Source organism: Hesperophylax consimilis, chromosome 24, assembly GCF_061612785.1.
Source record: "Hesperophylax consimilis isolate HC1 chromosome 24, BYU_Hcon_1.0, whole genome shotgun sequence".
In the NCBI taxonomy this organism is placed as follows: domain Eukaryota; kingdom Metazoa; phylum Arthropoda; class Insecta; order Trichoptera; family Limnephilidae; genus Hesperophylax; species Hesperophylax consimilis.
The window spans coordinates 20,390,615-20,408,122 of NC_142859.1; the positions used below are offsets into that span (position 1 = coordinate 20,390,615).

The 17,508-nt window shown below is 33.7% G+C and overlaps 1 protein-coding gene across 1 annotated transcript; it reads left to right on the forward strand.

Moving 5' to 3' along the window:
- Positions 1–2,425: 2,425 nt before the first annotated feature.
- On the forward strand, positions 2,426–11,575 carry Mos (proto-oncogene serine/threonine-protein kinase mos). The gene is made up of 5 exons (XM_089646292.1): positions 2,426–2,793; positions 3,193–3,818; positions 4,122–4,364; positions 5,311–5,503; positions 11,118–11,575. The coding sequence occupies exons 1-5, from the start codon at positions 2,701–2,703 to the stop codon at positions 11,466–11,468; spliced, it is 1,506 nt and encodes a 501-aa protein (XP_089502418.1). The 5' UTR covers positions 2,426–2,700; the 3' UTR covers positions 11,469–11,575.
- Positions 11,576–17,508: the final 5,933 nt, after the last annotated feature.

Consider the following 17,508-nt stretch of genomic DNA (forward strand, 5'->3'; position numbering starts at 1 on the left):
ATATACATATCGACTGTGGCTTGGTAAAACCCATCAAGCCACAAAATACTTTACAGGAGACAACAAAAACGAATATTTACAAATTCGTAAACTAATAAAAAGTTTAATGAAAGAGGTGATTTGTTTTTTTCAAAATTTTGATGTTAAATATTGCAATTCTACTTATAATTATGAGAGATTTGAGGGTCGAGTAATTTCATCTACGGTTTTCTGTAAAAAACCTTTGGAAAATGTACGCGTAATTATATTTTTTAGTAATAATCAAAAATAAAGCAAAAAATACTTTACCGTGTTGTACCAAAATACAGTCGAAATTCTTTGAATTGTTATCCTTTTTATAAGCGATTCTACATGTTTTCTTCGATCAATATGAATATAACGTGTCTTGTATTTCGATTCGATTGGTAAGTTACTTATTTTTAAAGGCAGTGATCCTGAGGCAATTTCATCTTCACATATCTCAAATATGTGTGGTTAGGTGGATAAAGACTAGAACATGACGATATTTATTTGAGTGTTAGATACCTCCTTCTGATATTTTTTGCAACTACTGTTAGATAACCGTTAAATTATTTCTCAAATCTTAAATGGCTTAATGTTTTTAATGTTTTCTTAAGTATTAAATACACTTTTCGGAAGATATTCTCTAAATTTTTTATTTTTTTATTTATTTATTTAATACATGTTACATTGTTTTGAAATTTACATAAAGTAGATATAATGAATCACCATACTAGGCGGCTGCCTGTTTCATGGTGACCAATTGAGTGTAATTACTTTGTATGAAAATGAAATCTAGTGTAAACATATGAAATTAGTAACTATAGATGAAGCTAAAATTTTGGAAAAATTGTAATAAAAAGTAGAAGATAGAAATTAGAAAGGAGAAAGAAGTAAATTAGCATTAGATTGTAAAAATGTACATAATTATATATATAATTTTTAATATGTGTGCATGCAAGCACACGTGTGTATATAGCAGCAGACATACCTATATACATATAACAACACATGTATACATACACCCATATGACGCATCCTCACGCATATAAACAATATATACACCTCTATCTGAGTACTTGGAATAGGCTACTAACACTATAACAATCACACATCAAAAAATCCCCGAGCGCTTTCCTGAAACTGTCGTATTTGGCTATTGATTTTATTTCTAACGTTAAATTATTGAATAGTTTTGGAGCAAGAAAGTTAAATTGTCTTTGTGCCATTGAGGTTTTTATTGGGGGAATATTATAATTGGATTTGTTGGAATATCTTGTATTATGGGTCGATTCAAATTTTTTTTTTCGTATGTTTAAATTTATAGTAGGAGGATATGTTTTTGACGTATAAGGATTTTATGTTGAGTACTTTGAAGTCGTTAAATAAGCCCTTCGTGGGGTGAATATAGTGTACTTTGTAAATAGTCCGCATTATCAATTTTTGAGCTTTAATTAATGGATCTAATATCGTGTTAGAGCATCTGATAATGAAAACCCTGTTAAAATCCGTTACGTAGTTTAGAAGAACTAAGAGCACAAACAGACAGACGCGGATAGCGACATTATTTTATATTATTAAGAAATAACTAGCTGACATGTACCCGGTGTTGCTGGGAGTTTTCCTTTGGAGTTAGACACATATCACCATGGACTTTTGTGTAGGCCTTTTTAATATATGTAATTCCGTAGTACATTATTTTGATGTATCTCATAAGGTTTACCCAGCGTTAGCGCCCAAAAATATTTTTTTTTCAAGTTGATTACAAAACATCGAGTTTTCTCTACTTTCTATAAATATAATCTGCATGTATTATGTATATATAAACCTTCTGGTACAAATTCTCTAAACGATATGAAATACCCTATTAAAATCCGTTTCGTAGTTTAGAAGAACTAAGCACACAAATATATAGCCACTAATAGATAGCGACTTTATTTTATAATATATAGAGATTAGAGAAGATAACATTAAAATAAATTGTCACACATTCAAAGTAGGTATTTATCACATTTAAACGTTTCAGTCTTTATTGGTTTCACAGGATTTCGGTCACGTTCGGTTTATAAAAAAAGACAATTACAAAACAATATTTACGAGACTAATGTAATGTTTTATGATTTATTTAAAGTTTTAATTGTTATTATAAGTGCGTTAATAGTATGTTATTTGTGTGGAAAGTTTTTTTAAATCTGTGTTTTTTTCAGAGTTCCAATGCATTAATTTGTCTCCATCAATCTATAGTTGCCTGAATCTTAATCTTAAAGGATAAACAATATATACAGGTACCTATCTAAAATTACCAATTGTATTAATATATTCGTATTATGTTAGTCACTTTTATGCCATAAGTGGATAAAGACTAGAACATGACGATGGAGTTTTATATACCTCCTTCTGATATATTTTATAAAAAGCTGTGAATTTGCAACTAACTGTTACATAACAGTTAAATTATTTTTCAAATCTTAAATGACAATGTTTTTAATGTTTTGTTAAGTATTAAATACACTTTTACATAACGATATCATATTCTATTCCTCTTTTGACTCTTGTCGGGGGACCCATCGCTTCAGCGGCCTCTTTTCATAGCATTTACTTCATTTTTTTATTTAATATCTTTCAATTATTCATTTCATTTCAGAATCAAAAACCAACGATTGAAAAGATTGTCAAAACCAGGAAAATCATTCTTAAATAATGTCCAGGTTGAGGTGGTACCGTCAGATGAGCCACACTCCGGTGGGAAATAATAACTCCCCAGCCTTGTCATACTTTACTCCAAAAAAAAGGGTAAACCTGGCGAATAGTGGCCAATTGAAAGTATCCGACGCAAATGTATCCTTGGGAAGGCTCTCTGCGGAATAGTAACTATTTTTTACAATATTTTGGTGGATTCCTTCAAATATGTTTTTTTTTAGTTGCAAGTTTCAACTGTACAAGACTTTTGGAACTCTAATTTGAGTAGTATCGGGCCGGTATAAGGGAAAGGGAAGGAATCTTTACGAGAATGGGGAAGGAATGAGGGAGGGATGGAGGATGGATAGGCAAGGTATAATGACAGGATATGGAGGAATGGGTAAGAACGTTGAAGAGAATGCGAAGGGACAAGGAAGGTATGGTATCCTGTCATTATACCTTGCCTATCCATCCTTCATAAGGGACTAGGAATGAACGGAATGAATAAGAAAGGGAAGGGAAAGGGGTGGGGAAGATATGTGTAAAGAATTGGAAGGAAATAGGAAAAGAATTTTTACATTAAAATGTATTATGCTGATAGAAACAGCATTATATTTCATCTCAAATGATTTTTTTTCCTCTTTCAGTTTCAGGAAAAGGGAAGATATCAAAAAACGTTATCTTTTCTACCAAAGATCTCCGTCAACTCCTCTGTACAAGAGATGTCAACACATCAAAAAGAAGCTGGTCTTCTCAGAAGATGAAACTGATGACGACACCAATGCGCTAACTGTACAAAAAGCAATCAAAACTGATAGAAAAATAGATAATAATCTTCAAAACACACCGTTCATTCCAACGATTGTAATCAATAGCCCTACTACAAATGTTTACTTTCCACACACAAAAGGGTACAGGAAAACACCATATCAAAATCAACCGAAAACGAGTGAACAAATTTTGAAAACTGGAGAAGAATATTCGTCTGGTGATTGCAAAATGGCTACTCCGAACACCATGTATATTTTGCAAAACTTATCTCCTCTCGGTAAACATAAAGTGTTGGGAAGAGGAAAGTTTGGTTGCGTCATTGAAAGCTATTATAAAAGTAAGTCTTTTGTTTATTTGTCTTTTACATTGTATTTTGAATTACATACTACTCTTTTATAATAAAGTCACAGTGAAGGTTCGAAATTGGGAAAGGACGTGGAAACGATGGGAAGTGAATAAGAGAGAAAGGTGGAAGGAACGGGGAAGCTAGGGGGAAGAAACAAAGAAGGAAAATGGAAGGATCGTGGAAAGAGGGAGGAATCCATGGGGAAGGAACAGAGACGGGACGGAGAAGGAACAAGGAAGGGATGGAAAAGGAGGAGATTTTTTTTTCTTAATTGTAAGATTTTTACTTTCATGCTGTTTTAATTATAGTAATTTCTAGATGTAAGGGTGGCTATCAAAGTGATTGATATGTCGAAGAGAAAATTGAAAGCATCGATACTAGGGGAGCAGAACGCTATAGGGCTGATGCATCCTAACATAATCCGAACCAACTCGATCATTTGGCCCAAGGACATGGTCAATGGTCGGTACTGCATCGTCATGATGGAGTGGTGCAGCAAAGCTGATAATCTGGAGAGGGTCTTGGACAATGATGATGGGACGTTTATAACACCAGAAAGGATTGTCAGGTAGCATTTTACTACATTTATGGTGTGTTTAATGGATTTGTGACAAAACAAAACTGCTGGACAGTACCAAGACAGTATCTATGTAGGTGCCATATCACAGAAGTCGTAGCTTTGTCATTCAAACTCGAGCAGTATGGGCCGTAGCACCGTCCTGTTGAAACAAGATGTCTCCCAAATTTTTTTACTCCAGTAGTTATTCCAATTAGGGTTCAAAAAAATTTCCAACATGGAAACATAACGTTGAGCGTTGACAGTCACGGTTCATCCATTTTCCTCAAAAAAATAAGGCCCAATCACTCCAAATTTGGAAATCGCACATCACACGGTCGTTCCACTCGGATTGAAAAATACTATTGATGTTGTACCTAGCAGATAATATAATTTTTTTCAAGATTTCCATAAAAAAATTAAATTTCCATTAAAAAAAAATACAGGGTGTCCGGGGTTAAAGTGCACAAACTTCGGGAGTGATTTTATTAATCTCTAGATTCTAAATAATATTCTTTTATGGAAAAATATTTTTGTATGGGAAATACAATGGAATTTCGAAAAAGTTATTTAACTTTTTTAGTTGTACCGTCTACATTCTACATGACGCGTTTACCCCCAGATTCCTTGTAAATTATATTCATCCGCAAACAACGTCAATGATGGATTTTTCAATCTTACCACTGTATCCCAAGAAATTTCTGGAACCCGTCATAATTTTCGCATCCTTTCTACTAACGGCATGCAGTATTTTTTTTAAATTACATATTTAATTCCTAAGCACTTTTCTTCAATTGATAATGCAGATATTCCTTAGACATCTGCAAATGCCTTAACTTCCTCCACTCCAAAGGGCATTCTACACTTGTATTTCGTTTTTCTAATGGCGTGCAGTATTTTATAAATTACATATTCTATAATTTGATTGCTCAGCATTTTTATTTAATTTATATTTAAGATATTCTTTGGACCTCTGCAGAGCCCTAAACTTCCTCCACTCTAAGGGTATTCTACACTTGGACGTGAAACCCAAGAACGTATTGGTCTGCCCAAGTGACATCTGCAAGCTGTGCGATTTTGGTTCATCACTTAAATACATTAGCTCTTTTAGAGAGGACAACTTTGGTTCGGTAAGATCTTCCTTCTTCTTGGCAGATTATAAGTAATAGATGGTTCGAAGTCAAAACAGAACACTAAAGAAAATTGATTTATTTAAAAAACCAATCAGTTATTTAATTTGATTTTTTTTACCATTCTCCGCATTGTCAGTGAGACTATGGCCAATTGGGGTATGTTTTATGGCTTGAAGGGAGTGGGAAGAGGAAGAAAATGGGGAGGGGGAGGTTGGGTTGCACCAACCTGGCTAATCATAGTATCTTACGCCAAATATGGCCAAAGACAATTTGAGCAATGTTTGAATTTTGAATAGTGGTCTTTCACCAGGGCTATACCGAGAGTATCTAACACTTTGACACGTGCTTCAAATATTCAGCATTATAGTATTTTATTATTAATTAAATGTGAAATAATGCAGTATAATACGTAGTAACTGAATAAAGTTTACTAGCTGACATGTAGGTACCCGGCGTTGCTGGGAGCTATCCTTAGGAGATATTTCATTGCAGACTTTTCTGTAGGCCTTTTTAAGATATACAATTCCTTATTACATTATTTTGATATATGGTATATGGTATTGAAGGCAACAAGCGGGCTGACGAACTAGCAAGGAAAGGGGCGAAAGCACCACTTGTAGGATCCGAGCCGGCCATAGGAGTAGCAGCTTGCCAAACAAAATTACATATTGATAGGTGGGTCAAATCCCAGCACCGCAAAAGAATAGGAGAGGCCACCTGGAATGAGACAATCCAAAGTACTCATAAAAGGACCAGACCCTAGACGAACCAAGAAACTACCCGATATGGACCGAAACTCGCTGAGGGAACTGGTAGGACTACTAACGGGACACTGCCATCTCAGGAGACATATGCAGATATTGGAAGCGGAAAACACCAATAGATGCAGGAAATGTGAAGAGGATGAAGAGACTCCAATTCACCTATGGTGCCAATGTCCTGCCCTGGTGGGAACTAGGCTCAGATACCTGGGGAGACATACAGTAGAACCAGAAGACATAGCCACATACACAATAACAACCCTGGTGAACTTTATTAAAGGGACTGGGTTGTTCTTAAAGGATTGAGGTAAAATGGGAGATAGCACAATGGGCCTATGGCCTAAGTGCTCACGGGAACTACGTGTAAAACGTCTCCGGCCTTAAAAATAAATAAAATATATAAATAAAATATAATATAAATAAAATATATAATAAAATAATATTGACCGGTCAGTGGTTGAGTGGGCATAGCGCTTGGGTCTCACCCGAGCGTCGCGTGTTCGATTCCTCGGCTGGCTAAGTCCTCCATCACAACACAAGCAACATTTTCGGCTTTCTGTGGTGGTAGTAGGAGATTTTCAAACATTGTTGGGTTATTCGTGACCCGGGAATGTTTGTCTTTCTTTTTAAAAAAAAAAAAAATATATATATTATTTTGATTTATCTCATAAAGTTTAGCCAGGGTCAGGAATTTAAGCGCCATAAATTATTTTTTTACGACTTGATTACACAACATCGACTTTCTATAAATTCTCTAGATGAAGGTGAAAACCTTATCAACATCCGGTGCCTGGTTAAATGAACTAAGCGCACAGATGGATGCAAAAAGCGACTTTATGTTATACTATTTAGAGATTTACGCTCTACGGGATTCAAACCCATGATCTCTGGATTTGTAGTAGAGGATCTTAACCACTCGACCGTGGAGGTTATCAAATTTCATGTCTATGTGAAAAATATTCACTTGAACAAAAATGTTAAATTTTTTTTTTTCTTTTGAACGATCTTGGTGTTGCCATTTAAACGATCGCAGCATCCATTTCTTTCGATAACCGAATAAAATAGAACAGTAACAAAACTGGATAAAATAATAGGTTAGGTTAGGTTGTGCTACATACTTTTTTATATTTTTTGTTCAGTTTTTTCACCGTTCTGTTTCATCGTGGAGCCTTTTTTGTATACAGGTATACATTTAGGTAAATATTTACGTACGAATACCGTTTTTAACACGCATTTAAAAATAAACAATCATTTTATTCATCTTAATGACAATAAACAACAACTTTTTGCATTTACGATTTTGAAAAATATTGATATTTAATATTATTTACGTAAATAATAATTTACGAGAAAATTTTCCGTACGACACACCATTTTGACACACCGAGTTCTTGCATAGTTCGCGTTTGTTTTTACGAAGTGTACGGCACTGCCAACATAACAATTAAAAAACACAATCGGAAGCGAGAACCGCCAAAATTTAAATATAATTAATAATAATTGATAATAAAATTAGCCCACAAACCTCTAATCGGAATCACTCTCTGCTAAACGAGCTGTAGACTCATTTTCTCCGTCGTTAAATGGATCATAGGCCTGACTGGCCATTTTGAAAAAAGCGTGTACTCGGTCCTTGTGATGCGGAAGCGACCTTTTTCATAGGAATTCGCACAGGTAGCCTTCGTAGTGCAATTCGCTTCTTCCAAATCTAGGCACACTTCCCCGAACTTCGCGCCAACATCTTTCGATATTTTGAGTGTGAGCTCCACTTTCATGGTCCACAAAGGTTCACTGTGGTTCACACTCACGTGAACAAAACCTTCGTCTTGTAGACAGTTGTACGCCTTCCAACAATCGGAAATGATGGTAGTTCCAGGCAAAATGTTTTCCTTGATCGCTTGCAACAGCGTTTCTTTCGATCTGTCTGGAACCGAGCAGACAAACATTGTTTTGGATTCTCTTTCGAATCCGCCGAAAACCCGCTTTCCATTTACCCGTCGACCCCTGTTATACTTGCGTTTTCCAATTTTCGCTTCATCAATTTCAACAGTCACACCAATCCCACCCACCTTTTCCTTTGTTTTGTAACACCAATTTATACATACTTCCCTACAAAACGACGCCCAATCCACGGCAGTGTGGTTACTAATGTTCAACTCTTCAATTAAGAAAATCGTCCTTGGTGGTCGCAGAATTGCCCAATATAATACAAATCTACATATAACCTCAATCGATAATTTCAATTGCGAAAAAATTGTGCATTTGCGAACTGAAACAGTATAATTACATCTAGTTATTATTTTTTTCCGATTCCGTTGAACTGTGATTTTGTTCCCGCATTTAAAATTAAGGCGGGAAGTCAATGTACATACATTTCCGAACTTTTCACAGTTTTTAAATCTTCTTATTACCTCGTGATTTCTTAACCATTCTAATAATACGTCCCTCTTTCCAATAACGTCCAAAAATCTCGCCAAGCCAATAACACACGATTCACACGACATTTTTATTATTTTTAGCGACCAAGTCAGTTGCAAAATTATTTAGAACTGATTCAAGTTTCAATAGTTTTTAAAATTTATATGGTAAAACAGTTTTTTATATCATAGACAATGAAAAACATTTTTTTAAATGATGTGTTAATTTATTTATACACAAAAAAAATGTTGTAAATAAAAAACCCGTTATTTATTACAATTAACGTATTAAGGGAAGGTTTTTTATATGTAAATAGCCTAATCCAACCTAACCTAACCTATCCTATAATAATCCAACCTAACCTATCCTATAATAATCCAACCTAAACTATCCTATAATAACCCAACCTAACCTAACCTAACCTATCCTAATCTAACATATAATAATCCAACCTAACCTATCCTAATCTAACATATAATAATCCAACTTAACCTAACCTAACCTGTAACAACCTATAATAACCCAACCTAACCTAACCTATCCTAATCTAACATATAATAATCCAAGCTAACCTAACCTGTAATAACCTATAATAACCCAACCTTACCTAAAATGAAAACGTTTTATTTTTAAAAAATCGTAGTAAACCTTTAAATATTAAGAAACTAAATTCATATGATGTTTGGTATCCAAGTTGATCGCCTAACAATTAACGGGTGCGTGTCTAGCGATCTCGAAAAATTGTCTATTATGCCGATTATGCCTTTCATGTTTTCTACACTGGCACTACACAAACAAACGCGAATTATGCGCGATGTTCATATCGATCATCTGTCAAAGTGGTGTGTCGTTCGGAAAATTTTCTCGTAAATTATTATTTACGTAAATAATATTAAATATCAATATTTTTCAAAATCGTAAATGCAAAAAGTTGTTGATTATGGTCAGATGGGTAATTATTCGGAATCGCTGGACAAGGATTGCATGAAATATTTTTAAATAAAACCTTCTGATTTACCTTAATTACTATAAAAGTAATCTGACTGCATTTGGGATATTTTTAATTTTAGCATTTTAATTTTAAATTACGTAAATCGAAAATTCACTCTCGTTGTATGGGATGACAGCTGGAATGGTTTCTGTTGATAAAATTCTCTTTTGTTTGTATTCCTGATACGAGTGGCTATATTTTTTACCATGTGCAAATACTAGGTAGGTACTATTTTAGCCAAACTCGAAAAATAAAATAAAGATATTTAGGTATGTTTTATAAAATAGAAAAATTAAAAAAGGTGATGTTATTATAGGTTAGGTTGGATTATTATAGGTTAGGTTGGTTTATTATTAGGATTTAGGTTAGGATAGATTGGATATTATAGGTTAGGTTGGATTATTATAGGTTAGGTATGATTATTATTAGGATATAGGTTAGATTATTATAGGTTAGGTTGGATTATTGTAGGTTAGGTTCGATTATTATAGGTTAGGTTGGATTATTATTAGGATATAGGTTAGGTTGGATTAGGTAGAATTAAATCACAAACCAGTCTATACAAACCTAGCGTAGCCCACAAACTACTTGAAAACTGGGATATAACTCTAAAAGGGACGCGAGCAGGCGTTATTAAAGGTTCCCCAACATTTATAGGTTAAGTTAGGTTGGATTATTATAGGTTAGGTTAGGTTGGATTATTATAGGTTAGGTAGGGTTGGATTATTATAGGCTAGGTTAGGTTGGATTATTATAGGTTAGGTTGGTTTATTATTAGGATTTAGGTTAGGTTAGGTTGGATAATTATAGGTTAGGTTCGATTATTATAGGTTAGGTTCAATTATTATTAGGATATAGGTTAGGTTAGGTAAGGTTGGATTATTATAGGTTAGGTTGGATTATTATGGGTTAGGTTAGGATATAGGTTAGTTTAGGTTTGATTATTATAGGTTAGGTTACTATAGTTTAGGTTAAATAAAACAATAATTATAATAATACCTAAATATAAATAATTTAAGTTTTTTAAGTAACATAAAAATATTTTATTTTTCGAGTTTGGCCAACAGTACCTAACTAGAATTTGCATTCTGAAATGATTCAAATTCTAGCTACTCGTATCAGGAATACCAACCAGAGAAAAATGTCATCAACAGAAATCATTCCAGCTGTCATCCCATTCAACGAAAGTGAATTTTCGAATTACGTAATTAACAAATTAAAATGCTAAAATTAAAAATATCCCAAATGCAGTCAGATTCTTTTTATAGTAATTAAGGTAAATCAGAAGGTTTTATTTCAAAATATTTCATATAATTCTTGTCCAGCGATTCCGAATATTTACCGTCAGATGAATCAAATGTATGTTTATTTTTAAATGCGTGTTAAAAACGGTAGTCGTAGGTAAATAATTATCCTTTCTTAAATGTAGGTACACGTTTTACCCAACTTTCTCACCTTTCAGTTCAGAGGCACTGCCCAATACTGCTCCCCAGAAATTCTCCAGGGACTGGCTCCGACTACATCATCAGATGTCTACTCCTTCGGCATAACCATGTGGCAATTACTCAACCGCACAATTCCTTATGGGAATGAAATCCAAGAGGAATCTCTCATCTATAGGGTGGTCAAAGATGGCCTTAGACCTCGCAAAAAACCCAGCTGCTCAAGTAATTTCGTATATTTCTATTATAAAATCTATTCCGCTTGCTGGGCAGGAAATCCAAAGGAACGACTGACAATCGATCTAGTTTTAAAGCGTTTGAATGATTTGCAATTTTTCTTGGCTAGCCATAATCAATTGTATCCTAAGTGATTAACTTGTTAATTTAGTTCCCCTAGAGTTTTTAATTTTTTTCAATGTATCTCAATTTATCTTATTGATTCTAGGTAAATTCATGGTAATGTATTTCAACACAAAATACTGTTAAGGCTGGCCGCATACATACGTTTTCCGTATTCGATTTCCGAATTCGTTTTCCGTATTCGGAATTCCGTGAGACTAGCGCAAACGTTTGTTTTTCTTCATTCGGAATGTATAAACGTCAGTACCAGTGTTGCCAACAAGGGCGATATATCGCCATTTAGGCTACTCAGAGCGAGAATCGGCGCCGAAAAAATCTAAAAGGCGACTGGTCGCCAATTAAGCTACTTCAAAAACATCAATTTTAAACATGTCCCGAAATTCTCTAGCCACCCCCCCCCCACCCCCCCCCCCCCCCCCCCCCCCCCCCCATGAAATTTATTTTTCTGGGGACAAATTTTATTTTTTTGTAATTCTCTAGACAACGCCCCCCCCTAACGAAATTTTTATTTTCACGTAAAAACATCAATTTTAAACATGTTCCACCTAACAGTAAATTCGGCTACTTTACGCTACCTTATGTATGAGAAACGGCGATATTAGGTCAAGATCCGTTGGCAACACTGAATTACGAACGGAAATTTCCGTACGTTTGCGTCGGCACAAACAAACAAACCGTATGCAATAGCTGCGTTCCACATGACATCATTAGGTTTTTTCCATTCAGTATCTCCGAACGCGCCGGCTCGCATTCGGAACGTGCGTAAGGAATTTGTTCCGTTCGGAACTAAAACGAACGTGTGCGGCAGTTAATGTATTTTCTACTGATTCCGTGCATTCGGATGTCCGAATACGGAAAACGAATTCGGAAAACGAATTCGGAAATCGAATACGAAAAACGTATGTATGCGGCCAGCCTTACGAAAGCAGATGAAAGACTCTCTCAGAGTTAAGTATTAAAAAATTACATGTTATGCAAAAATATTAAAATTTTGAAAAAAAAAAGTTTTTTAAGTTCCTTTGTGGTTTTTTTAGCGTGAACTGTAATTACAACTTTACAAGAAACTAAGCAAAATATTTTATTAGACAAGGATATTATAAAAGTAATTGTCACTTAATTAAATTGCAAGCCTTAACAACTATTTTTTGAATGCTAATTGTTGTTTCGGTAAACTTTTGTATGGCAACTGAAAGTATGTGTTCTCTCTTTCTAAGACTGTTTAAATCATTTATCTCACTGTAATACAAAATTGCATGAATTTTTTCTAACAGTTTAAAGGTGGTAGAAATATTTCCCAAAGTTGCTCGAGGGGTTAAATTAATAATTCATTCACCAAAAAAATTGAATTTAAAAATAGTTAACCCATTGCATTCCAATGTTTGCTGGGTCCAGGGGTGTTGCAATAATAGAAAAAAATACAGATATAATTGTTGCATCTAATGCCGTTATGTATTACGTTTATGAATTGAATCCTATAATTTCTACACCCGCTATATCCGATTTTTTGACAAAATGATCTGAGTATGACATCTTGTTCACATTTTTGCGAGCAACAAGAGGAGCCTAAAATTGAGTTTCAAAACCCTCCTTATCGCGACCAAAAACCATGTTTAAACTGCGAGTGAGAAACCAAATCCGCTATATCATACAGAAAGTTACTATCAAAACCCGCTATATCGGATTCAACGAATCACAAGCAGTTATTTTGCCAAAATACAATATGGCCGCCGCTCTGACGCCACGCTCGTGTGTCAAAATGATCTACGCGTGAGTTTCTAAACCCGCCATGTCGGCCCAGTTGACTTTCAAAATCACGAAGTGAGTATCAAAATCCGCTATATCCATTTTATTTATCGAAATTACTTAATTATTGCTAGACATATATAGAAAAATAAATGCTTTTCGAAATTTTACTACTCCAATTCATTATATAAAAAATTGTAATGCATTTACTTATGTACGCTAGAGATGTGACAGTTTTTTGCGGTTTTCTCCAAATCAATGAAAGTTGATATAGCGGGTATAGAAATTACACGACTCAATTGTACTATGAATGATTTGATAGATTTTAAGAATTGTCAATGTTATCAATAATGTTTTAAATATATTATAAAAGAACTACATCATACCTTTTTATTAAGAGCTGGTCTAAAAAAAAGTTTGTTCAATTTTCTATTTTATAATTCTATTTTTTATGTGTTTTTATAATCTTCTCTAATGAGTTTATTAACTCCTGGGAGTACAATGCTTTATATAATATACTATATTCTGTATTGTATACTTTTAATAAAAAAAATAAAAATAAAAAGTATAAAACAAAGTTATCCACATATGTCTGTTTGTGCGCTTAGTTCTTCTGAACTATGCAACGGATTTTGATAGAGTTTTCACTATTGTTTAGAGAATTTCTTCGGAAAGGTTTAAATATATAATATAATACATGCATATTATATTTATAAAAAGTAGAGAAAAGTCTCAGAGCAACGCCGGGAACACGTCAGCTAGTAATGTATAAAAATTACTCCTGCGTATGTGCTCGCAAAACTCGAAAAGTAGTTGAACGATATAAATATCAAAGTTTGTTCCTTTTAGTGCCAGAAGAATTTTGAATGGTAGAATAAGTCGGGGACGCAATATCTCTGCACCGGAAAGAGTTGAATTAAAGTCATTGTAATGAAGTTTTTTTAACAGTAACATTGTGGTATACAGTAGTGAATGGTAGAAGAAATCGGAGACGCCCGATTAAGACGTTAGTAATAGCGAAGCATGGCGAGGTCTACTATTAACACACTTTGATCGGGTTATTTTTTCGCCGGCTGACCGCTGAAAACGGGCGAAAATAAAGGTCCCGCGCGAATTTGTTTAATTTGTTTTAAATCGCTATATCTTCGTAAATAATGGAAATATTTCAATAAAATTTTCTACATACTAACTCAGCATACCCAAGCTATATAATTTGTAGCTGAAAACCCAGTATTATTTCTAATGCAACATAATAAATCGAAAACAAAGTCATTGTTGAGTCATTAGTATTCAATTTTTTAAGTATAAATTAGGTTTCAATTTTATAAAATTACAAATTATTATATTTTCACCAAGCCCAAATCATTATAAAAACAAAAACAATTGCCACTTCTCAAGTATCGTCAGAGTAACACATTATTACTCATTGAAATACCACGTGTGCAATTGCCTCTCGCACGATACAGCGGACCAAAACCATCGGAACGTGCTAATAATATTGGTTATTTTTTCAAATGAAATTTAAAATAATCACTTAGCGTAGAATGCTTCTCGTATTGCTCACATAATATTGTTTATTTTTTTCACCATACACTATTAGGTTTAAGTTTTTAATCACCTTTATATAATCAGTTACAGTTTACGTCTAAAAATTGTTCATCTAATATTTCCTTGTTCTTCCTCCATATCACTTTCTTCAGAATCACTGAACTGTAATGGCATCACTGACATTCTTCTCCTACAAGGAATTTCTTCACTTCCACTAGATTCTTCTCTTTCACTATGGAATTCAGGCAAATAATTACTAGAACAGGCAGATAAATTATCTGCAACGATTTCGTTATCACTTTCGTAATTTTCAGAATCCATTTTGAAAGGTTTGAAAAAGCAAATATAAATATTATCTCCTCGGAACACAACCGTGGGACAATTTGCTTTTTAAAAACTGGCACGCACTTGTAAATATTTATAATGGTCCGCCTAACTGTGTTTGCCGATACCTGCTGTTTTTAAATGCTCGACACTCTCCTCTCGCTCGCACCTAGAAGTTGAGTGGGTGCGGAACAGAGATAGAAAGATTTGTTTCGGGTTTCATGGTCATAAAAACCCTGGTTCCAGGAATTGAATTATTAGAATAAAAGAATATGTTATCTAAATTACTTATTTCGTTGATCTTCAAACGCAATACCTATCAAGTGTCAGGTGTTCATTAATAATGGCCATTTTAGTTGAAATATCGATGTACACAAAAGACTCCAAGATAAATACAAAAAAAAGACTTGCATTGCAATTTGATAATTATGTACATATAGTTGGGACCTTTATAAAGAGATTGGTATATACTGTTCATAAAAAAACATCAGATAATTTCTTCTTTTCTGCCATTGAAATGAGGCGGGCGCAGAAGGTAGAACTACCCTTCCCGACGTTAAGCATCAATCGACCGAACGGGTAGAACTACTCTTCCCGATTAAAGTGTGTTAATTTATACTTTAAATGATTATTTGTCAAAGTTAAGTATTTCTGATTAAAAAAAAATAAGTTATCCGGCAGGACGTTTTGACAAAAACTCATCCTACCAAAAGGACTTCCAGCATAACAAACCATCGGCAAATCTGTCATTCATATGAATTGTGAAACTATTGAAATCTATTCAATTGAGTACAATTTTATTTTTAAACTAATCCTGCTCGAAGGACCATAATGCTATACATATCAGGTAGTATTTCCTCGGGAATTATCCAAAGTCGGGAATGTTTTTTTTTTTTACTAAGGAAGCTATTCTAAATGAGGTTGTCTCTTGTATTTTGTTAATATAAAAATGTAATATATTTAAGCCCTCTTGAACCAATTAATTAAACTATGAACAACCAATTAATTAATTAATGGTTGTTTATCAGTTGTGCAAAGTTTATTAATAAGGCCCCAACAATTAGTTTTTCGATATCTCCAAAAATGATGAAGTTATGAGCTTTCAAAGTGAACTTGGGTGAAATGTCCACAATAGTGTTTCGTGATGTCACACGAGACACAATTCATCATTCGCATGGCAGTGCTGCAGTACACCGAGCCAGGCATTGTATGTACATACCGCGACATCACAAGCTTATCGGCCAGCCGCAAATATCAACATTTTTACGGTGTATATCTTCGGTACTGTTTGGCATTTTAAAAAATATTTAAGAAATGCTCTAATAAATAAATATGATACATTTGTGAATAACATGAAAAATCGTTGTAGGAGACAATCTCATGGGTTACTCTGGACATTTCATCATTCAGATGAAAATTCCTGCAATATTCCCCACTTAAGAAAAATTCCTGGGAATTTTTAAGGGAATATTCATCAAAAATAATTGTCAATTGTTTCAGTGAAACTTCATGGATTGCATTTGAGACATTTGCATACAGGAATAGCCAATGATGGATCAAGTCATATGCGACAGCAGAGTTGAATAAAGTGGTTAAACAGTTATGGCTTATGAGGTAATTTGGATGAAATATAATTCAGTTTGATCATCTTTATTTTAAACACTACACAAACTTTTAACGAGGAATGTTTTTATTTACATAGATTTCATGATCTCTACAATGTACACCTTTTCATGTTCTCACATACATCTGAGCTAGGCGAGCTGCCACAAATATAGCTAGCAATACAGCCAGCAATACAGCCAGCAACATAGCTAGCAATACATATAGCCGACAGCAGAAATTTAGCCATACCTTCGCTATAAAGTGACAAACAAATCTTTTTATACAATTATACATCAATTGACAACAGCTTTTGAAAAACATGGCCATTATAACAATAAACAAAGTTAAACTTTACTAATAACGACTCTGATGCAAAAACTGTCCAAATATATACTTTTATGTTACGAATATCAATACATACATATTTATATTTATTAGTGATAATAAAGAGCACATTTAAACAAAGTAGATATATTTTTTATCTTTCTTCAATGGCTAAGTTATGATATTACATAATGTTATAAATGTATGAATAATATGTATCCATTACATATTTTATATTAGTTATACAGTGTGCAACGTGGTGACATATATACTATATTGTATACGAGGGAATAGTTACGATGACAAATAAGTTCCCAATTGTTTCAGACTGTACACCGATAATTAAGATTTGTTTCAATATTGCACAAAAAACAATAATTAATATCAATTTCAAAGGCATAAATTATTTTTTAATGTGACCTCACGTTACATTATTGTCAAGTGATCATTTTACATACACATTTCAGCATGTGAAAAAAGAAAATAATATTACTCAAATAAATAAAT

Bases quoted from the DNA above. Each gene is read 5' to 3' on its own strand.
- Mos (XM_089646292.1), top strand. From the start codon at position 2,701: ATGTCCAGGTTGAGGTGGTACCGTCAGATGAGCCACACTCCGGTGGGA. The intron at 3,819-4,121 runs GTATTTTGAATT...TCTAGATGTAAG, and splicing joins GTTTATTTGTCTTTTACATT to GGTGGCTATCAAAGTGATTG. The intron at 4,365-5,310 runs GTAGCATTTTAC...TTTATATTTAAG, and splicing joins ACACCAGAAAGGATTGTCAG to ATATTCTTTGGACCTCTGCA.